Source organism: Macaca fascicularis, chromosome 3, assembly GCF_037993035.2.
Source record: "Macaca fascicularis isolate 582-1 chromosome 3, T2T-MFA8v1.1".
NCBI classification, from domain to species: Eukaryota; Metazoa; Chordata; class Mammalia; order Primates; family Cercopithecidae; genus Macaca; species Macaca fascicularis.
In genome coordinates, this window is record NC_088377.1 from 181,389,073 (window position 1) to 181,411,348 (window position 22,276).

At 46.1% G+C, this 22,276-nt stretch overlaps 1 protein-coding gene across 7 annotated transcripts in view; it reads right to left on the minus strand.

The window, feature by feature from the left end:
- Window positions 1–22,276, minus strand: part of HIPK2 (homeodomain interacting protein kinase 2) — a 220,471-nt gene that overhangs the window by 149,796 nt on the left and 48,399 nt on the right. For all 7 annotated transcript variants that reach the window (XM_045388257.2, XM_045388254.2, XM_074036126.1 and 4 more), the window contains one exon: window positions 8,940–10,023. In XM_045388257.2, the coding sequence (XP_045244192.2) occupies window positions 8,940–10,023 (1,084 nt within the window). Of the gene's footprint in view, window positions 1–8,939; window positions 10,024–22,276 lie in introns of those variants that run through there.

Below are 22,276 nucleotides of genomic sequence, written 5' to 3' on the forward strand. Positions count from 1 at the left end.
CAAGCAAAGACACAGGGGAGTTAACACCCTGGGGTAGCCCTCAACCCCTGTGACCAGAGCCCCGGCCTCTGGCCCTTCCCAGGCACATTCCTGGAGGCCTCGGGCAGGCTCCTCGGAGGCGGGATGGAGACCTGTGTGTATATCAGCCCAGGATCATGGGGCTTACTCCTCTCAGCATCACTGTCCCGATTCCTTTATGCCTGTAATCATCTCCCAAACAGGCGATCTGCACCCAGGCCCTTGCTCTTGGGGAAATCTGAAAGACAGTTGCTTCCATAACAACACCATCTCAATCTGTCCCGGAACAAGGGCCACAAGCCAAATACCCGCAAAGCCCTGAGGCTCATCCGGCACTGGCCTCGGGTTTGCTGGCTTCGATCACCCTCCATAAGACCCTGCAGGGGAGACTGGTGAGCGAGAGAAGGGTGGCCCTGTTTGCACTGCTGCAACGCAGGGACATGCTGTCACAGGGCAGCGTCTAGGACTCAGACATGCTAGTGGCTCTAAAAGCCGGAGGAACTGGCAAAATGATTCAAGGTGACAAAGTCCACCTTCTCAATTAATGAGAGATGTTCAAGCTGGGAGACCAGGGTGGGCCAGGACAGTGGGGGCTGGCTGTCTACCCTGGGACAGCCTCTTCCATCGCAGACTGGGGACAGATACTGCATAGCCGAGGGCACTCCTACTCACATCTTGAGACCTCAGCACAACACAGTGTATGGCACATCTTCGGAATTCAAAAAATTACCTGTTGGATGCATACATGAGAGTTACAGCTCCACACCCAGCTGTGGCTACAGGGAGGGTTCAGCAGCTCCTTGGCAGTGAGTGCGCGATCCATCGTAAATCACGCAGGAAGGAAGGCACGTTCATGTCTCTTCTGCTGTTCACCTTTCTCATTCCCACCAAGTTCCAGCCTTTCCCCCTCCGAACCACCCACTGCTTGCCAGTTCACCAACCCACATAACCCTCCTACGGTACCCCCAATTATTCTGGATCTCCTCTGTTGCCCCCCTTCCCCCGGAGGGCATAAAGGGTCTGACCGCAGGGAATCTGACAAACGGGCCTTGTAGAGGGGCTCTCAACCACTTGGGAAACAGACAGACAGCTCGATGCCAGGCTGTCATGCTGGCTGCACCCTCTGACCTCCACAGGGTCTACAGCACAGCCCTGTAGGCTGGCACTCTGGAGCCCATGCCATCCAAGCAACAATTCTCAAAGTATAATAACAAAATAAATAAAAAGGGCAGAGGAAACTTTCGGAGGTGATGGATATGCCTATGGCATAGGCTGTGGTGGTTTCATGGGTATATACTTAGCCCCGAATCCATCAAGCCGTGGATATTAAGTATGTGCAGCTTTCTGTAGGTAAATCATACCTCAATAAACTGTGTATGTGTTTTTAAGAATTTGCTGCAGAGCTTGTCCAAATGTATGTCACCTGGCCCCCACCCCCAAAGGGCCGGTTCATTAGGTTTGTTTCAGCAAGTACCCTGGGTCATGATGGGGCAGGAGGGCACTCAGATCCCACTTGCAAAATGACTGGTCTCTACCTTGAGCCCAAGAGTAGTTCTGGCCCTACTGTCCTCAGGTTAGGGACATGTATTTGGCAGCTCTGTGGCAAGGCAGAAAACTGGGCCAAGTTTCCAGGGCATGAACACCGCTTCTGCACTCGGGCCCTTAGTCTCTGGGGATACTGGGGTATTTTCATGTCTTTAAGTGTGTGCGTGTGCCCTTGCATGTCCACGCATGCTTGGTGTGTGTGCCTTGTGGGCATGTGGGTGTGTGTGCATTATCAGTAGCTCTGTATGGAGGGCTGAGTGTCAGCTTCTTGGGTCACCATGGTTCTCATAAGCACACCTATGCCTGCATGTCATGCATAGGCTTAAACTGTGTCACCTGAGTCTGTGTGTGTGCATATATGTGTGTGCATGAAGAGGGGACTGCAGTACCAGGGCAGTATACACAGAGCATTCCAGTTCAGTTATTTCATACTTATAATTATATAACAATACTTATTAAGAGAAATTTTAATTGCAAAGTATTTTACCAAACAGCTGAAGGTCCCGGAGATGAATAAGGGAAACTTGAAGATAACCTAACAGCCTAGATAACTTATTGATTACTTCTCTTCAGAAGAGAAGCTGCAACCTGAAACGCATACACATATGTATTTATAACAGTCTGCCTGGGCAAATGAAGTTGTCAGTGGGTTGAATATTTCACTTCATATCTTCAAGTGCAAACTAGAACCTTCTCCTGTTGTTTCTATTAGTAAAAGACAAATTAATTTTAAAAGTTCATGCCTGCGATGCACTTGGCTTTCAGGGCCCCTGTTTTCAATCAAACCTAACTTCTAGTCAGTCACTTTCTATACGCTATAATCTGCATAAGCTATGCAATTTTTGAAATGACTTATATTTATGGCTTTATAAAGCTATGCCCCTTTTTTGAAATGACTGACATTTCCAGCCCAGGGCATGGCATCTTAGAATATGCCCTGTTCTCTGTTGATCAGGGGATCACGGAGGGTTCCCAGTTTCAGCTAATGAGGCCAAGGTCAGCCCACAGGAGAGAAAACTGCTCCCTGGCCACAGACTGAACCACCAATTCTGGCCAACCGCCTCGTAAACACAGGCCCTGGTCATAATGGGATCCAGATGGAGGAGTGTGGACAGTCACAGCTGACATTCTACTGACCATGACTCAGTGGAACACAGTTAGCTTGGGGCAGGGCTAGGACTGGTTCTAAGGTCTCTTGTCTCTCCTTTCAGAGCCTGTTTCTTTATAGCAGTGGTGGGATTTGAAACTAGGCTCTGAAAGATTGGAGCTTCAGAAGTGAGCCTTAGAGACAGCAAGGTCATTAAACAAAAGAAAGCAAAACAAACAAAAAGCTATTCCCTCTAAGTCAATTCTGCAATCAAACCATCGGAAAAGCTAAATGCACTAACAATGTCCACATTCATACTATGAGGGGGGTAGAACCCCCCATTATAATCTAGGGCCTCGTCCCTTCATTCCTGAGTAACAACAGTTGTCTCCTAGCCTCTGGCTCTCCCCACATGCCCACAACTTTTTTTTTTCTTTGCCATTCCAATTGATTTATACCATCATTAATTTTCATTAAACTTCTCCTTTGTTCAAGAATTTACAATGGCTCTCAGCACTGGCACTTTGGCTCAACCCAAGCCCCTCAAGCCTGTATTCAAAACTCTCTATTGTCAGGCTTCACTCACGGGTACAGGCCTTTGACTCCCGCCAGGTGTCAATGTCTAAGGAGTCACCATCATTTCTCCCATCTTCCCTTATTTATTCCAGTCTCCACGACCCCTAGTCTTCCCCATCCCTATCTCATGTTAACTTCCCTATTAACCCATCTTGCAAAATCTTTCACTGACTTTTAATTTCTTGAACTGGCTTTGCTCATCATTGTTTCCCTAGAGTCTGGCACACAGTAGGTTCACAATAAATCTCTGTTGAATGACCAAACATTTAAAATATTGAAGCATCAGAATTACAGTGTTGGCAGTGGGTTTGTGTTTTCCATCTCCTCAAAGAGACTGTGAACTCTGCAAGATTAGGGATCATGCCTTACCCTCTGCACTCTGGAGCATGTATCTACTACGGGACACTCAGTAATGAATGTCTGATGAATTGAACTGAAAATTAATCTCCACCCTGATACGGTTTGGATCTGTGTCCCTATCCAAATCTCATGTTGAACTGTGATCTCCAATGTTGGAGGAGGGGCCTGGTGAAAGGTGACTGGGTCATGGGGGCACACTTCCCCCTTGCTGTTTTTGTGATAGTGAGTTCTCATGAGATTTGGTTGTTTAAAATCATGTGGCACCTAACCCACCTCTCTCTTCCTCTTTCTCCAGCCATGTAAGACGTGCCTGCTTCCCCTTTACCTTCCTCCATGATTGTAAGTTTCCTGAGGCCTCCCAGCCATGCTTCCTATACACCCTGCAGAACTGTGAGTCAATTAAACCTTTTTTAAAATAAATTACCCAGTCACAGGTAGCTCTTTACAGCAATGCAAGAATGGAATAATACATACTCCCACCTAAAACCACCATGAAATCAACTTGAAGACAGTGTCTGCACCCCAAAGAATCAGACAAATAAAAAAGCCGGGCGCAGTGGCTCACGCCTGTAATCCCAGAATTTTGGGAGGCTGAGGCAGGTGGATCAGGAGGCCGAGGCAGGTGGGTCAGGAGATCGAGACTATCCTGGCTAACACGGTGAAACCCCATCTCTACTAAAAATACAAAACAATTATCTGGGCGTGGTCATGGGCGCCTGTAGTCCCAGCTACTCAGGAGGCTGACGCAGAAGAATGGGGTGAGCCCGGGAGGCAGAGCTTGCAGTGAGTCAAGATTGCGCCACTGCACTCCAGGCTGGGCGACAGAGCGAGACTCTGTCTCAAAAAAAAAAAAAAAAAAAAAAAAAAGAAAAACGTTAGATTATTCTGAAAAAGTGGATTATTTGCTATTTTTCATGTTCAATTTTTGGGTCCTGGTAACAGTCTTACATGTTTCAAAAAAGTCTAGACAAGAATATTTTGAATAATCCAGAGCAGAAACCAAAAAAAATGCATATATTTTAATCACTGATTACTCTTTACCTGAATGGCATGTGTTTTTGTTTGTGTTTTTCCTGAAAGTGGAGTTTAATATTTGGTCTTATTTTTAGTTTGCTGGTTTTGCTGATAATGGAAATACCCCAGTACCAATTTACTGCTTGCTCCAAAAAAAAGGAAAAAAGAAAAAAATTAACAAACAAAATGAACTGGCATCAATGTAGAATTAAATAAGGAAAGGGCAGGGGCGCCCAAGGTGAAGTAATAAAAGCAACGACTACCTACAACTCTGTTCTTTTGGGTGTGAATACCTGAACGGTGACACCATTAAGAAAATCCCTCTGTCCCTCAGAATAGTGTTTCTCAAAGACTGGTCCTAAGACCCCCTGCCTGGCTCACCTCCAGTTCTCTGAGGCAAGTCTCGGTGGTGGTGGGTGTGGACTTTCTCCCAGGGCACTCCCAGGGAGAATCTGTTCCCAGCAACCTCTCCAGGTGATTCCTGTGCACAGTAAAACCTGAGAACCCGGGCAGCTGACAGTTAACTACATAACCGACCTTCGAGTTGGAAGGGAATACCCCTGCTTCAGACTCAAGAAAAAAACTTAAAAAGCAGCCTTTGTTTCCTGAAAAACACACCAGTGGGCTTGCCTCACAGAATACCAACAGCCACTGCAGCCAGGCACATGCCTGAGAGCTGGGGAAAATAGTTGGCTCTGGGGACACCACCTCCTTTGCCAAGTCCCCCAGGCGAGGATAACATATCCTTGTCTCACACCATTTCTGTGTCACTAGGCGGGGACAATGGTGGGATGAGACACTTAGCCCAGTCCCATGTAAAATGACAGAGGGACACATAAGTACTCTACCTTTTGAAAGTCAGATGTCCTGGGATGATAATGTGCCCCGCTCAGATACAGGGGGCTGAGGGGAGAAAGTCCCCACCCACCACCTGCAGGATGAAGGCCAACCTGCCGGGAGGCTGGATGCACGGCATGCAATGACTTCCCCAGCCCAGGTGGCTCAAACACAGCCATTCTCTCAAGATGCAGATGCAGCTGAAAGCATCTTCCTTCTGGGACACGGGCCTTAACGATGGACAATTAAAGAGCTTTTCTTGTCCCCTCTCTTTCCTAATAAGAGGCAAAGCCATCAGGAAAATCAACTTGATAAACGTGGCCTAGAGCTGGCTGTCCCACACAGCTGGGACAAACAAAGGCAGAGCACTAGAGACTGTCCTCGAAAACTCGGATCGATCTATATGGTGGCAAACCACTGCAGGGCTCAGACAAGGCCTGAGGGAGAAACAGAACATTGAGCCAACTTAGAAATGAAGCCTCATTTCAGGCAGAAGAGAGGCTGCCTTTCCTGCTAACCGTATCCTTGGAACCAGGGATGGACATAGGCAGGCTGACGCGAGGGCCTGAAGGTGACCACAGAAAGGAGGCAGAGGCCTTCCTGCTCAGAATTTTAGGCAATGGTGATTTCAGGGGTGAAAAGAGGATGCTATCACAACTAAGCAGAGGGTCCTTCAGAGGGATGTGGGGATACAGGGGCCAGATGTGACTGTGCCTGTCACGAAGTGGGGAGAAGAGGGCTCCTGAGGGCCCCAGGAATGGCCAGCAAACCAGCCTGCCACACCCACCAGAGGCGTCCAAAAGGCCTGATCTCACCCACAGAGTGGGGCAGGAGAGGATCGCCATGAGTCCAGGTGAAGGAGTCAGCCCTCCCCAGCCCTCACAGGCAACCTCCTACTGCTGCCGCAGGCTTCCTGAGCTAGGATCCCTGATTTTGCGGCCTGTCTCCTCAGCACTAGAGGCACCAGCACCAGGCAGGAAAGCAAAGAAAAACTGCAGAGTCCAAGGGGATGGGCAGGGAGGGCTCCAGGAAGTGTCCTGTGGGCACCAGAAGGCAAGATGACAAGCGGGTCTTAAGAATCCCCAATTCAGCTTACTTGATTCACCAAGTTTTGCTCTAAGGATGTGCTGCCTTTTAAACAGAGTTTGTTGAAGTCTTTTTACAAGTTGCCATGCTAGCTTTTAGTACATTTTAATAACACTGGTATGTGTTCATAATGCAGCAATTCAGATGAACTAAATAAAAGCCCTAGGAGCCAAGTCAGGGGCTCTTCACCCTGAATTCAGGCCAAGAACTAGAAAGAGCCAGCCTTTGGCATGCTGAATTTACCAACCTAAATATGAAGTGGCACAATGGCCTCCCGTGTGGGGTAACGGAGAGCCAGCACAGCACCAGCGAGACCCCAGAGGGGCTGGTACCCAGCATGGCCACCAGAGCTGGCTTTCAGAGGCCCAGGCACTCTCTACAGAGAACATGTGCTATCGGTACCGGGCACCCAAACCTCCAGATTCACTCAACCATTGCCCATCTTTCTCCTCTGGACACAAGGAGGTGCCCACCTTTCTTGGGGGCTCCTGCCCTGGGCTTACTTCTCCCTGCCATTGGCTCTGGGGCCAGCGGGCAGAGAGTGGATAGCATGGTCAGGAGGAGGGAGTGGAGAGGAAGTGGAGGGGCAGCAGTAGACCTGTCTGTCCACACGGCCTGGTGGCGAAAGCACAGGCCAGCAGAGACCTTTCCTGCACATAGGAAATGAGTAGGAAAGGAATCCTCAAGGCAGGGCAGAGAAGAGGCTTGCAGAGAGCTGCTCTAACTCAGGAAATGTCTCCTAAAGGGAAGAGGGAAGACAGAAACAGCATAGGTGGAGAGGCCTCAAAACCTCCTGTGTGACTCAGGATTAAGATGAAAGGAGACGGGGTGGAAGGTGGGAGGGCATCTGGGGACCGGAGCGGACGGGCTGTTGCTCTCCCAGGGAAGGAGGGCCTGGTGCCCAGCAGGCTGAGGGAGGGGCTGGGAGGAGACTTGCAACAGCTCTGCCTGCAGCCAGGCTGGGGGCCCAGACAGGGAGCAAGAAGGGGAAGCTGGCCCAGGTCAGCCCCAGGAATGGGTGACAGGTCAGCTGTGTCGACACGGCACTGGGGCATGTTCCAGCCTTCTCTCTGTGGCCTTGAAAGGCGCATGGAGAAAGCACACCCTCAAGCGAGTGTGGGGCAGGAGGTCTCAGCAGGATGGCCTCCGGGGACCCTGGTTTTCCTGCCTACATGGCATGCTCTTAAATGTGCATCCATCCCATCTTCTCATGGGAGTTTCAGTTTTCTTTCTTGTGACTTCTATCTCTACCGGACTGTTCGGCACCACCCCAAACACATGCCCAGGCTGGTTCCACAGAGCAGGGTCTTGCGTTCCATCCCTGCTGCCTCCCTGCTGCACACCTGCCATGGCCAGCCACGGAGTGACGCACCTAAGCCATGTTACAGCCGTGTTACCCCCCAGCCGCCCACGAGGCTGATGAGAGGATTTCTCCCACTTCATGGGTTAGGAAATGAAGGCATGGAGAGAAATCAGGCAATTAGGAGAGGAGGGACCAGGTTCACTCTGGCCTTTCCTGACTCCAAAGCCAGCACTCCCATCTCAGCTCCGTGTCGGCAGCGGTTCCAATCCTGACTGCATACAGGGGTCCCTAAAAAGCTTCCAGATACCCCAGGATGGCAAGGGCCCTGTCTACATCCCTATACCTAGCACTGTGCCTGGCACATGTTAGAAGTAAAATCAAAGCTTGTTGAATGACTGCATGTGTGAGTCCATGACTGAACACACTTCCCTGCCACAGACACTATCATTCCTCCATCATCCTGACCCAAGCCTGGAGTCACCTCACCACCGGAGCCAGCCAGCTGGCCCCAGACTAGTCTCTCCCCTCCTCCAGCCCTTCTGCACATGGATAGACAAGGAACCTTCTCAGAACATCCTTTTCACCCCATTACCTTATGTTGTTCAAGGTTTCCAGGACTTGTTCTGGGTTTGAGGACACAGTTGAAATTCCTTGATCTGACATTTAAGACCCCCAGTGACCTGGTTCCAACCCATCCTTTCACTTACATCTCCCACCACTCACAAACTGTTCTGGCCAGGCGGGTGTCCTTCTTGTCTCCTGTAAATTCCTACTAGTGTGACTGTGGACTGTGGATGGCACGTCCCTCTCTCTCCACCACCTGCCTGGATCCTACCCATCTGGGAGGACGGAACTCCTCTGCTTCGCCTCTGCTCTGCACCCCAGGTCCCAGGGAGCCCTTCCAAAACTGAATGCCTATGCCACGGATCTTACCTGGCTCCGTTCTAATGTGACTTCTAATTGACATCGCAATGTGCACATGTCCTAATTTCCTAAGTACATTAAGATCACTTGAAGGTAAGAACTGTAGACATATAATTTTATCTCACCACAGTGACTAAGGCTGCACATTTTCTGTGAGTGCCACTCCTGTCTCCGTGTGGACAGTCTTACCTGTAATATCTAGACTGCAAGTAGGTGGAGCACACAGCCTTGGACACGTGGCTGGCTGAACCAAAGTCGATGACCTTGACTCTGTATGGTTGTCTAGATGGATCCACCAGCATGATGTTTTCTGGTTTGAGGTCAGCATGGATAAGACCTAGGCTTTTGAGTTTCATCAGGGCTGTGGCTACCTGCTGGAGAACTGGGCGAATGTATTTGAGGGGCAAGGGGCTAAACTTGTTTTGCTTCAGAAAGTCATAGAGGTTCTGCTCCAACATCTCGAAGACCAAGCACGTGTGGTTCTTGTGCTGAAAGCATTCGTAGGCCCGGACGAAGTTATAGTCATCGGCACTCTCCGTGCTCAACCGGGCCAGGATGCTCACTTCAATCTGACCTTGTCGGGCATAGGACGGGTGGTTCTTCAGGATCTTGATGGCTACAATCTCATTGGTGCCCCGTTTCCAGCACTTGACCACTTGCCCAAATGTCCCTCGGCCCAAGAACTCTAAGACCTCGTAAGTGTTGGTCATGGAGCACAGCACCTCATGCTGCACCAGCTGATAGTCGCCCTCGCTGTTGGAGCCACTGTTTTTGGAGGTGGCAGTCGACGTGGTGGCAGTGGCGACAGTGGCCCCGCTGGCATTATTCTGAATCATGGGTGGGTGCTCCTCGATGATCTGCACGCTGCTTGTGTTCTCGATCTCCTCACTCTTACGCTTGAGGCCACATTTTTGGTAGGTATCAAGGAGGCTCACAGTGCTTCGACGCATTAGGTTGTGTGGTCCGCCGAGGACTTGCCCGGTGACAGAAGTGCTGCTTGCTGAGGTGACCACGATGTGCCCGGTGCTTCCTGGGAAGATGATGGTCTGCTCGTAAGGTAGGCTTGGGTTTGGGACCGGCAAGGAGGTGCTGACGGTTGTGGTGGCTGGCTGCGACGGGGGAATGTTCTTGCTCTGGCTATACACTTTGCTGTGGGAGCCGTACCCAGTCATGTCCCAGTTGGAACTCGGCTCTATTTTCAGTTTCTTCACACTACAGAAGGCACTTGATTGAAGGGTGTGAGGGGAGAAAACTTGCACATGTGAGGCCATACCTACAAGGAAAGGAAAACGAAAAGTAAGTATCGGATTCAGCTTGGTATAAGTAAACTCAACAGATCCCCTTCAGTTCTCATCTTGGTTTGGGCCACACAGAATGTTTCCTTCCCACTTGAAAACAAGGTTGAAAAAGTCAATCTATTCCACCCAGAAGCACGTTCTGGTCACTGAGTTTATGGAACCAAGTGGTTCCAGGGTGCCACCTGCCACCATTAGGTGCCAGCAACACAGTTGAGACTCAGAAACAGAATTCCAATATCAGGACATAAGTCATCATTTTTTAAAATAAACATTATTTGTGACAGAAATGGATTCTTCTTCAGTTCTCCCTGGGTTGCTTCCTACTGAAACTCAGGAGGCTATGCGAACTGTCACATACTTTGTTGCCCACATAATCAGCTCAGCCTTGTGGACAGACCCTGTCAGGTTCACTGGTTTGAGGAAACATCTTCCCAAACAGGCCCCAACACCAGGCCACTCAGGATCTTCTGGATCCTGGATGAACCCTAATTCTAATTACCACCTGGCATCTTTGTCACCGTAAATGAATTCGGTAGGGTTGAGTGGATCAGCAGTTGGTCTGATATTTTTCATTTCAACAGCGTAAAACATTTTATTAGCCTTACTGGTGGGGACTGGGTAGCACAATTTGTGGCACAGTTCACTCACTTTTCCTGCTAAATTCATATATCAATACATTTCTCTAGAAAGTACTATTTTTTGTTGTTGTTGATGTTGTTGTTTTTTGAGACTGAGTCTCGCTCTTGTCATCCAGGCTGCAGTGCAAGGGCACGATCTCGGCTCACTGCCACCTCCGCCTCCCAGGTTTCAAGTCATTCTCCTGCCTCAGACTCCCAAGGCTGGGATTATAGGCTCGTGCCACCACACCCGACCAATTTTTGAATTTTTAGTAGGGATGGGGTTTCACCATGTTGGCCAGGCTGGTCTCAAACTCCTGACCTCAGGTGATCCACCTGCCTCAGCCTCCCAAAGTGCTGGGGTTACAGACGTGAGCCATCATGTCTGACCAAAAGTACTATTATTTCATACCAACATCTCATCCACAATTTAGATAAACTTAGAAACCTATAAGACCATTATTCTGGAACACTTGTACAAATTATGGTGACACTGAAACAAAAATTCATAGAAAATGTATTAAGCAAAAATAATAAGGTGATGAAGAAGGATAACTCCTTAAAAGTTAAAAGAGTAACAAACATTGCCCATCTTCTAAGCCACAGTCAACAAACATTTCTCACAGAAGCCACAAGGAAGTGGAGCGTCTGCAAGCCCTGCTGGTGGTTGGCTAACCTAGTGTTCCTGTCTCTCTGAGCCCCTGGCATTACCTAGAGTGGTTATTTAACATGCTTTCCACTCCATCGACCATCACCCTAGCCCGCATTCTCTCTCAGTAATGACCCAACTTCCACTTTGTCCAGAAGCCTGAGGTCAGCCTTACTTTCCTCCTTTATTTCCTTCTTCATTTCAGAACATTCCTGAATCTACATCATCCTCCATCCTTCATTCCTTCTCTCCAGTCTGAAAGAAAGAGGTGTTGCTTTTTTCCAATACTAAAAAAGTTCCCGATTCTCATGATCCGTATTTGTCCCATTTTCTCTTGAACTTGCTTCCACCACTGTTCTTTCTCTCGTAGCTTTCTACTTCTCCCTGCACTTAATTGGATCCAAGTACTCAGTAGGAACTTAATACGGCTGGCCAAATGAATCAATCACCTCATCTTTTTCTTCTGCCTTCATGCGTGTGCACACACAAAAGCCCAATGTGGAAGGCAAAAGGAGTAACAGCCGCATTCCCCCGTCTTAATTCTTTCCCTCCTCTCACCTGTGATCAATGGTTTATGCTCCCTTTTCTTCAATGCCCACATCTTAATCCATCTCCCCCCCACTCGTTAATGCACTATAGGCTCGTGTTCTTGAAGGTAAATGACTTCCTAATTGCCTAATCCAATGGCCTTGTTTCAGCCCATTCTTCTTAACCTCTGCAACATCTGATACTGCTGACCACAACTTCCTTCTTGATGCTGTTATCTGGACTTCAGTGAATCTGTAACCTCCCCCTCCCGTGTCTGATTGCACATTGTGTGCTCAGGTGGTTCCTCTTTCTCCATTACTATTATTTTTTTGGAACAGAGTCTTGCTGTCGCCCAGACTGGAGTGCAGTGGTGCTATCTCGGCTCACTGCAACCTCTGCCTCCCGAGCAGCTGGGACTACAGGTGTGCACTACCACGCCCAGCTAATTTTTATATTTTTAGTAGAGACAGGTTTCACATTGGCCAGGCTGGCCTCAAACTCCTGACCTCAAGTGATCCGCTTGCCTCGGCCTCCCAAAGTGCTGAGATTACAGGTGTGAGCCACCGCACCCAGCCCTCTTCCTCCTTTCAAATGTTGGCATTTCCACCGTTTTGACTCTGTTCTCTCCGGCAGATATCATCCATTCAAGCAGTTTAAGCCGTCACCCTCTATGTAGGTGACCCCCACATGTTTATCACAGGCTGGGCTCTCCCTCAGAGGTTACAGTGATATATTGCTACCTCCTGCTACAATGTCAAAGATGCGCTTCCAAAGCTGAACCCCTTATTTTTTCCTAAAAATCTCACCCTCCATCCTAACATCTCCATGACTGTTCATAAAATATTTTTCTAGTCACTTGGCTCCAAAACTACGAACTATGATGGTTCTTCTTTATGTTCATAGACAAAAAGGTGCTAAGCCTTATTAATTTCTCCTTCCTTCAAAACACCTCTTGCATCCAATTCTTTATTTCTGCTGTTGCTGCCACTTCCATAGTGAATGCATTTATCACTTTCTAGTAGGACTAAAGCAAATCCAGACATCTCATCTACCTGAGCACTCTGTCTCCCTTTAATTTGCCTATATTTGGCCACCAGATTAATCTTTCTAAAACATCTCTGAGCATGCCACTTCCCTCTCCAAACTTCCAGTGGCTCCCTAGTGTCAAGGAGATAAAGCTGAGAACTCAACACCTTTACATGTTGATTCCAACAATCTTGTTAGCTCCAGCTCTACCAATCTTCCTGGGTGCTCAACTTGAATGAAGCTGGTCTATTCGCCGTTTCTAGAATGTCTTATACTTTCTACCTTCACACTCTTACATTGTTCCTCTATCTGGCATGCCTTTGCTGCTTTTCTCAACTTATCCAAAGACCAGCCAGCTTAGATTCCTTCTCTTTCCAGACCACTCTAACCCAGTGATCATTCCCAACTCTCTGTTCCTACAGCACTTACCATATGCACCATCTGACTTCAGCTCCGACTTCCTAGGGGCAGTTCTGCTAACACCCAGCACCTGCTCAGAGCCCCACCTCCACCCTGCGCCCATGGATCTGCTGAAGGGTGTTTCCTTCTTGCTTCAACCCTGAACTCCGACCTCCACCTACACACTGTGACTGCACATCTGTAGGAATCCTCGTGCCTGACAAGACTATTCTGGCTTGCTTATTCAGAATTCGTACTTCACCCATTTCTTCCCACTGTTCTTTTTGTTCAATTCAACATCCCCCTTATTCAAGAACAACACAGAATATGGCTATTCCCTATTTATCAGTATCAAGTGAATATCCATATTATTCTAGATGTTGTATAAAACATAGAAATGACCAATTAACTTGGCTTTCAGTAACTTAGCCGCTGAAGAGACAAAGCAAAACAGCCATTTCCTTCATCCCTTCATGTCCAGCCTCCAGCCTGCTGCTTATTTTTCAGTCTTTAAGTACCTGGAAGGGGGTGGTCAGAGAAGGCAACAGCAGAAATATGCTGTTCATACATAAAGAAGGTGTTTTCACTGTTTCAAGAAGATCTTGGTGGAAAGGCTGTCCAGGGTGCGGAAGTGGAATTTTACAGAGGGGAAGAGAGTGGCTTATGACTTATTTGTTATTGGGATGACAGCCAAGGGTCGTAAAATTGTGGAAATCATCACTGGCTGCCTCTGGTGACAGATGCCCAGGATCAGAGAGGAGGCCTGCATGGCTGGAAACACCCTGCACCACGGCCAGCTGCCTCAGACTCTGGCCTGGCCTGGTGTGGCCCCTGCTGCCCCTTTATGAGGTCAACAGCCACTATTCCAACGACTGGACCCAACGGCCAGTGCAGACGTGTTACCTTTGTTCTGTAGCAGAGGCCACTTTGCTTCAGGCAGCAAAATGCTCAAATAAGATATGGTTAAAGAAAGTCTTTAACAGTAATACTTTTTTAAATCCCTGAAATATCTTCATAAGGAATAAGACACTGTTGGTGGTTTTGTAGCTTAATCTTAAAATATTCTTATGGCAACACACTTATTTCCAAACATTTCTCCTTGAGAGCATTTCTCTGGAACAAACCTTCCTTCCCGATTAGTTTAGCTCTCAGAGAGTTGAGCCCACAACATTTACTTCTCTGTTTATTCAGATCTTAAAGTGGGGGACAATAAAGTGAGGGTACAGAGGGGGACTCGATTTTTTTTTTTTTTTTTTTTTTCTGAGACGGAGTCTCGCTCTGTCGCCCAGGCTGGAGTGCAGTGGCCAGATCTCAGCTCACTGCAAGCTCTGCCTCCCAGGTTCACGCCATTCTCCTGCCTCAGCCTCCCGAGTAGCTGGGACTACAGGCGCCCGCCACCTCGCCCGGCTAGTTTTTTGTATTTTTTAGTAGAGACGGGGTTTCACCGTGTTAGCCAGGATGGTCTTGATCTCCTGACCTCGTGATCCACCCGTCTTGGCCTCCCAAAGTGCTGGGATTACAGGTTTGAGCCACCGTGCCTGGCCTGATTTTTTTTTCCACTTGAAAGCAAGAGCTAAATGTCTCCTCTAATTTCTTTCTGTACTGACCTCTGGACTAGTCAAGGCTACTTCCCGCCTCATTTGTCAATACCCTTTTCAGGAAAAACAGAGGCTTAATGCACATTGTCAGTTTGATCCAATGGCAAAGTCTCAATCACTTTTTAAGTCATCTCTGCACTTCCTAGTTGGCTCTTGAAACAGAAGGCGAACTTTACTCCTCCTAGGTGAGAGACCAGGGAGGCTACTGTACTTGGGAGGGCAGGTTTTCAGCCCATGGGGAGCGTGCCCAGAGGAACCCAGGAGGTTACGGTAGGATAAATCTGCCATAACCACACCTGCTCCTAGAGGGGTGACCTGACCCAGACTTTTCCACAAAAGCCTTAGTGGTCTCCCAAGATAAAATCTGTCAAAATGGCCACATTTTCATTCACTAAAGGACAGGGAGTCACCATAACCTAGAACTAAAGCTTTTAACAAGTAGCGTGCCTATTACCATACTACTCTGTCTCATAAACAGGCTGAAGTCATAAACACCAAAACTCAGATATGCACGGGGTCTTACGTGCTTGTTAATTATACAGACAAGAGTTCATGTGGATGTTACAGAAGTGACAAGTAAAAAGCATTGAAGAACAAATTTATTAAAATTTAAAAACAACTTCTATTACACAACTATATATAAATTCTTCATTGCATATGACGAATGAAAAATAGCACCTATAAAACTGACATTAAAATATATCCTATAGTTAGAAGAATTAAAGTCCATTATTTGTAAGGCATTTTTCCTTATTACCATAAAGCTGACAAAGTCTCTCATGCCCGAAACAAATACAGGTTACCAGACTAAGAGTGCACTTTGATATGCTAAAGGCAATGAGGGTTCTGACCCTTCTTTTAGTTACTTTATTCAAATTCTCATTTTGCATTTACAAAAAGCCTGTATAAGTAAGTCTGCATTTCAAAATACTATTTTTAAAACATCTGCCTTCTAGCCTTGATTATAGATGCCATTTATGTCTATAAAATGCTACACTTGACTTTATCTGCTATTCCTCAGGATTCTTAAAACACTTATGAGTCTCCAGGTTTTAAAATCTTGAGTATTAAGTACATACCAGGCTCCAGGACAGATGTTTTATGGACAGGGTAAGCATACATCCCACTGCCAGTTGGACATATGCTTATCCTGTTAGGCTAATTCAGTTATTAAGAGCACCCTCTCTACTTTCATTCTCACAAAGGTCCTACTTTTAAAACTGGGAAGTCATGTGATGGGTTTAAGCTTCTGTGATAAGTGAAAAAAATCAGACCCTGACCCCAGAAGTTCAAACCCAGATCTAATTCTTTTTTTTTTTTTTTTTTTTTTTAGGGACAGGATCTCACTCTCTGTTGCCCAGGTTGGAGTGCAGTGGTGCAAACATAGCTCACTGCAGCCTCGAACTCCTGGGCTCACATGATTCTCCTGCCTCAGCTTCCCAAGTAGCTAGGACTATAGGAGCATAACACCATGCCCGGCTTCAAACCTATGTTAATTCTATGCACCTTTTGGTTTCTCTTTGTCTTAGCGGTTTAATGAGAAATTCATTTGTCTAGGGCTACAAATAATGTAATAATAAGAATACCTAAAAATCTTCATGATTTCTTGAAGTCTTAACTCACACAGTTTTTAAAAAATTTAATTATATTTTATTTATTTATTTTGAGACAGAGTTTCACTCTTGTCACCCAGGCTGGAGTGCAAAGGTACAATCTCAGCTCACCACAACCTCTGCCTCCCAAGTTCAAGTGAATCTCCTGCCTCAGCCTTCAGCGTAGCTGGGATTATAGGTGTGCCCCACCATGCCCAGCTAATTTTTGTATTTTTAGTAGAGATGGGGTTTCACCTTGTTGGCCAGGCTTGTCTGGAACTCTTGACCTCAGGTGATCCACCTGCCTTGGCCTCCCAAAGTGCTGGGATTACAGGCGTGAGCCACCGCACTCGGCCAACTCATACAGTTTTTTAAAAAATGATATTTGTTAAGGGATTGGCTCATTTAGTGTATTTTTCCCCACTTATTTACTTAGTTTCTTCATGACTTTATATTTCACAATTAGATGAACTGAAAAGTTGCTTCACATCTGAGTACATTTCCTTTCCATTTCACCACCCCTAAATAAATTATCTACTGGAAGATCAGACTACAAGGATGAGTGAGGGTTCAACTACAATAAAACAAAAAAATTGAATTCAATTTCACTGAATTCTAGCAAAGCTCAAGCTCTGATTCCCAGGGAGGTGATCTCTAAAATAGTGGCACCAATTCTATCGGTATATCATATTTAATTTGGGTTTAGCAGATGTAAAACAGATTACCGCTCAGAATCCAGTTGTATTACTAAAGAGAATGGAATCATGAACACCTGATTTTAACAGGTACTAACTTCCTTAATTCCTAAAATCTTTTGGACACATGCTCTGGCTGAATAATGAGTACTTAATAGATGCTACAGATCTTTTTTTTTCTTTTCATAATAAAGAACTCAAAGGAAGAATTCCCATATTTAATGAAATGCCATATCTGCCTAATATAGATTATGCACATAAGATATAATAAAATTATAGAATACGTCAAAAATATATGAATGTTAGAAATATGCATCCAAATGGACATTTTTAAACACCTAGAAAAGAGTTCATCTGTATAACCCTTGAGAACCCTGGATGACATGGTGATCTAATACCTCAGGGGGTCAAAAAGTACTCGGAAAGTTTCCTTCATTGACATACTAAATAATATTCTAGAGTTTTAATAATCCTGCTTATCAAGTTTAAATTTCACAAAGAGTACAAAGATAATTTCAGGTTAGCCCATTCTAAATGACACATTTCCAAAACAGTGTATACTGAATGTCCCTGGGGCTTTTATGCCATTTTCAATCAATGTCTGTTTATCCACTAGTTGTGTAATGTTAAATATATAGTATATTCCACCAGAGCACAGCTTAGGATCAACCACAAGCTCTAGAGAATTCTTTTGTCAATAATGACAATAACATTACTACTGATTGCAGCACTGGGCATTTGAAAGAAATAGAAAAAAATCTGAAATAAAATCAATCATCAAGTCTGTATTACGGGTCCTCTATATAAAAAAAGACTAGGGTTGAGCACAACAGGAAACACAAAGCCATCTAAGACATCGTCACTGACCTAAAGGAGTTTACAATCTCATGGGGATTGCCATGTACAATGCAAATTAAAAAGGACAGCTGGTAATTCTAAGGCAACATAAACAACTTGCCAAAGTAAACACTAGAAGTTCAGAGGCAGGAGTCACTATGCGTTGTGGTCAGGCAAGGTTTGACAGCAGAGCTAAGACTGAAGCTGCAATTAGAAAGACGGGGCAGAAGGCTGGTGCTCTCAATCCTGAGAACTGGGTGTACTTCAGTCCACCAGCAGAGCGACACTCATGGTGGGAGCGGCCAGCACTGCGGTCTCTGTCCTAGGAAGCTCAGGCTTTGCTTGGAGACAACTGAGGTGTGTTTGCATGGTGGCAATACAATAACGAATGCTAACGCAATAAATAACCACCAGCATGCACTGTGTACACAACTACCTAGTTATCCAGAATTGTCATCTTCTGATAACTTCTATCTTCTAGAAGTAATTTCTAAATACTCAGAGAGCTGGGGGGAAACCCAACCATGACAGCCGCTCACCTAATTTCTCCTTTCGCCTTCTCTCTCACTGGCTGCCATCTAACACATCACTAACAAGTGGTAGGTGACTGTCCTGACTGCCTTTGCTGTCTATACGTCAGACTCCAGGTGTTTACTCGATACAACAAAAATACAGCGTTTGCCTGTTTTAGAGATGAGTAAATGGAGCTTTAATTTGTCCAAAGTCACTTTGCCACTGCTAGCAGGACTGGGATTTGAACTGAGGTCTGCCTGATTCCCAAATCCATGCCACCAGCCAAACTCCTTCATTCTTTAGGTTCTCAGACTAGAATCACCAAACAATGAGATGAACCCCACACCAGCCAAAGCAAAGATGAGGGCTGGTAAGTGAAGGAAGACAGATTGAAACTACAGGACACAGCTGACTATATGTCACCTGGTAAAATAGTGGATATCAACAACAATGACCCTAAGTCATCTCTCATTTCTGTATCTTCTGGTTATGACATTTGAGAAATATAACCATAAGAAATGATTAAAATAAAATACATTTACCTATTTAAAGAGGTAACCGCTGCTTATCTGATGCATAGGGGGTCAGTGCAGAGAACTGGTCTTGAGTAAGAAGAGCTGGGCTAAGGGACCTTGGGCAGGTTCTCAGCCAATGGGCAGGCTGGTCCAGAGGGGTAAGGAGGACATGGACAAAGGAACTGCCTGAGAGAATAAGAAGCAGCAGAAATATAAGACTCTGCAGAGGAAAAAAAGTAAGACACGCTGACAGATGAGATGTGAGAGCAAAGGAGAGAGGGGACTAGAACACATTTGGGGGTCAGAAGGAGTGGGGCTCCATGAGTGAGAAGGAAGATGGGAAGTGGAGTTAAAGGGTTGGGGGAGGGGAGAATGGAATCTATTTTCAACAAGTTGAATTAAGAGCACTAACGGGATATCTACGTTGAAATGTCCAGTGTTCAGCTATTCATACTGAAACTCTGAGGCAAGAAATTGCTTAATTTACTGAAGTGTCAGGAGCTAATGGTCTTTGCTAATCAGCACCCAGTTCCTAGTTGCTAGGTTGAATTGTGAATGACGATCACCCACTTTGAAAAGAGAATGGAAATCAATAGGATGGGCTGAGCCTGCATGGGATTAATTGGAAGGGGGAGAGAGCAAGGTGACCCTGCACTAGTTCATGGGTAAGGCCAAAGACAGAGGAACACAGCCAAAAGACCAGTAGGACAGAATGAGAAATAGCAAATGGGGAAAAGAGCTAAATCAAAGGTTCATGCCCCAAAGGGCCTAAGAGAATGGTGCTGCGGACGGTAAGAGCACAGGTCAGCCAGAAGAGCTCGGTTTGGGGCAGATTTTATTTTAGGCATTAGTAACAACAAAGAGGAAATGTTCTATATGCAACAAGAAAAAAGCCAGGTTAGGGAATGGGCACAAGGTCCTGGCTGGAGATGTGGACCTGAGGGCTGTCATCGACACCTGGGTGGAAATGGAGGCCCGTGAGTAAAGCTGTTTCCCAGGAGAAATGCTGTAGAAAGGAGAGCAGATGGCAAATCAAGTAATCCTTGGGGGCAGGGACATTGTCAAATAGTATGAGGAGGACAGTATGAGTCACAGGGAAACATCAAGGATGAAATGATGATAAACACAATTAAGGGATTGATCCAGGAGAATAAAAACAGAGAAAGAGCGGCAGAGCCTGGCTGGGAATGAGCCAATAGCCCTCTTTTCCCACAGGGTCAGGAGCAGGGAAAGAAGGGGTGCTCTCCTGGGAAGAGAACCAAATGCACCATGTCACGCCTCCTGCTCTTCCAAGAAATGTGGTTCTCTTAAGAACTTTCAAAATCTTTTATGTCATCTGCCTAGAATCTGCAAATGCTACCATAAGCTCTGTTTCTTTGAGAAAACATCCCTTTCCTAACATTTGCAAATTCTCCACACATCTATCTACCTATTGACTCATTATTTGTCAGAGTTACATGTTCAGACTTAATTCTCTTTCTGCAAGCTGCTAACTTGGCCCCAAATAACTCCTTTTGGTAACTCTGCTATACTGCTTCGAATGAAGCCATCAACTGCTGTGGGTGAGCCAGCCTTGCCCTGTAGTAGGTGAGTACAGGCAACTCATAATTGTTTATCTACAGGACATGGTGTCAAGAGCTCATAAGTAATCTGAAAATTCCCAATCCAATCCAGTGCTGAAGCAAACACCAATAAGACACAAATGCTTTTTCAGTTTCTTTCTCCAGAAAACTGATGGGATCAATGAAAAGAAAATAAAACAACTCAAAGAATCCTTTTTGAAACAAGAGTTGCATTGGCTAAGTTTTTTTGTTTTGTTTTGTTGTGTTTTGTTTTGAGACAGGGTCTCACTGTCACCCAGGCTGGAGTGCAGTGGTGCAGTCATAGCTCACCGTAGGCTCAACTTTCTGGGCTCAAGAGATCCTCCCACCTCAGTCTCCCAAGTAGCTGGGATTACAGGTGTGCGCCATCATGCCTGGCTAATTTATTTATTTATTTTTTTATAGAGACGGGGTCTCCCTATGTTGTCCAGGCTGGTCTCAAACTCCTGGGCTCAGGCGATCCTCTTGCCTCACACTCTCAAGGTGCTGGGATTACAGGTGTGAGCCACTGTCCCTGGCTGGGTTAAGAACCTTAATTATTTAGAAAAACACAAAACACCACTTTCTAAACATAGCGTATGAATCTGCCAGGGTTGCGGTACCAAAGCACCACTTACTGGGCAGCCTAAACAGCAGACGCTGTCTTGTAGTTCAAGAAGCTGGAGTCCAAGACCATGGTGTCAGCAGGGCTGGTTCCTTCCGAGGGCTGGAAGGGAAGGGCCTGTTCTAGGCCTCCCTCCTTGGCTCGCTGATGACTGTCTTCTCTGTGCGTCTCTTCACATCACCTTCCCTCCGTGTGTTATCTGTGTCCGAATTTCCCTTTTAATAAGGACATCAGGTTAGGGCCCACTCTGATGACCTCACTTTAACCTGATTCCTTCTATAAAGTCCCTACCTCCAAATAAAGTCACATTCTGAGATACGGAAGGTTAGGAATTTAAGGCATGAATTTGGGAGGGGGGAGACACAATTCAAACCCTAACAACAGTTTTAAGGAAACCAAAAGCATTTTACTAAAGTATAATTTTCTCAGGTTAAATAACTACCACATGCCAAAAGAAGTCTCTTCGGAGATAAGACATTTCATTTTGTGCTTTCTCTATATCTTGCCTTAAAGGACCTATAAGTTCATTTCAATTAGTCTAATATCATAGATGGAAACAAGTAAAAGCATAGTGTCTATTTTAAATTAAGCTCTGCATGAGTTGATGTTACAACGCTTCTGAAAAAGGCCATACAGGAAAGCACCTCTCAATCTACTAAGGGGCAACTGTAGTCACTTTGGTATAAAAGAGAATAGGGGCCAGGTGCAGTGGCTCACACCTGTAATTCCAACACTTTGGGAGGCTGAGGTGGGTGGATTGCTTGAGCTCAGAAGTTCAAGACCAATCTGGGCAACATGGTGAAATCCTGTTTCTACAAAAAACAAAAAAAAATTAGCCAGGCGTGGTGGTGCACACCCGTAGTCCCAGCTATTCAGGAGGCTGAGGTGGAAGGATCGCTTGAAGCTGGGAGGTAGAGGTTGTAGCGAGCTATGATTGCACCACTGCACTTCAGCCTGGGTGACAGAGTAGACCCTGTCTCTGAGAGAGAGAGAGAGAGAAACAGAGAGAGAGAATTGGGAGTGGCTTATTAGTAACACATAAACTAGGTTTCCA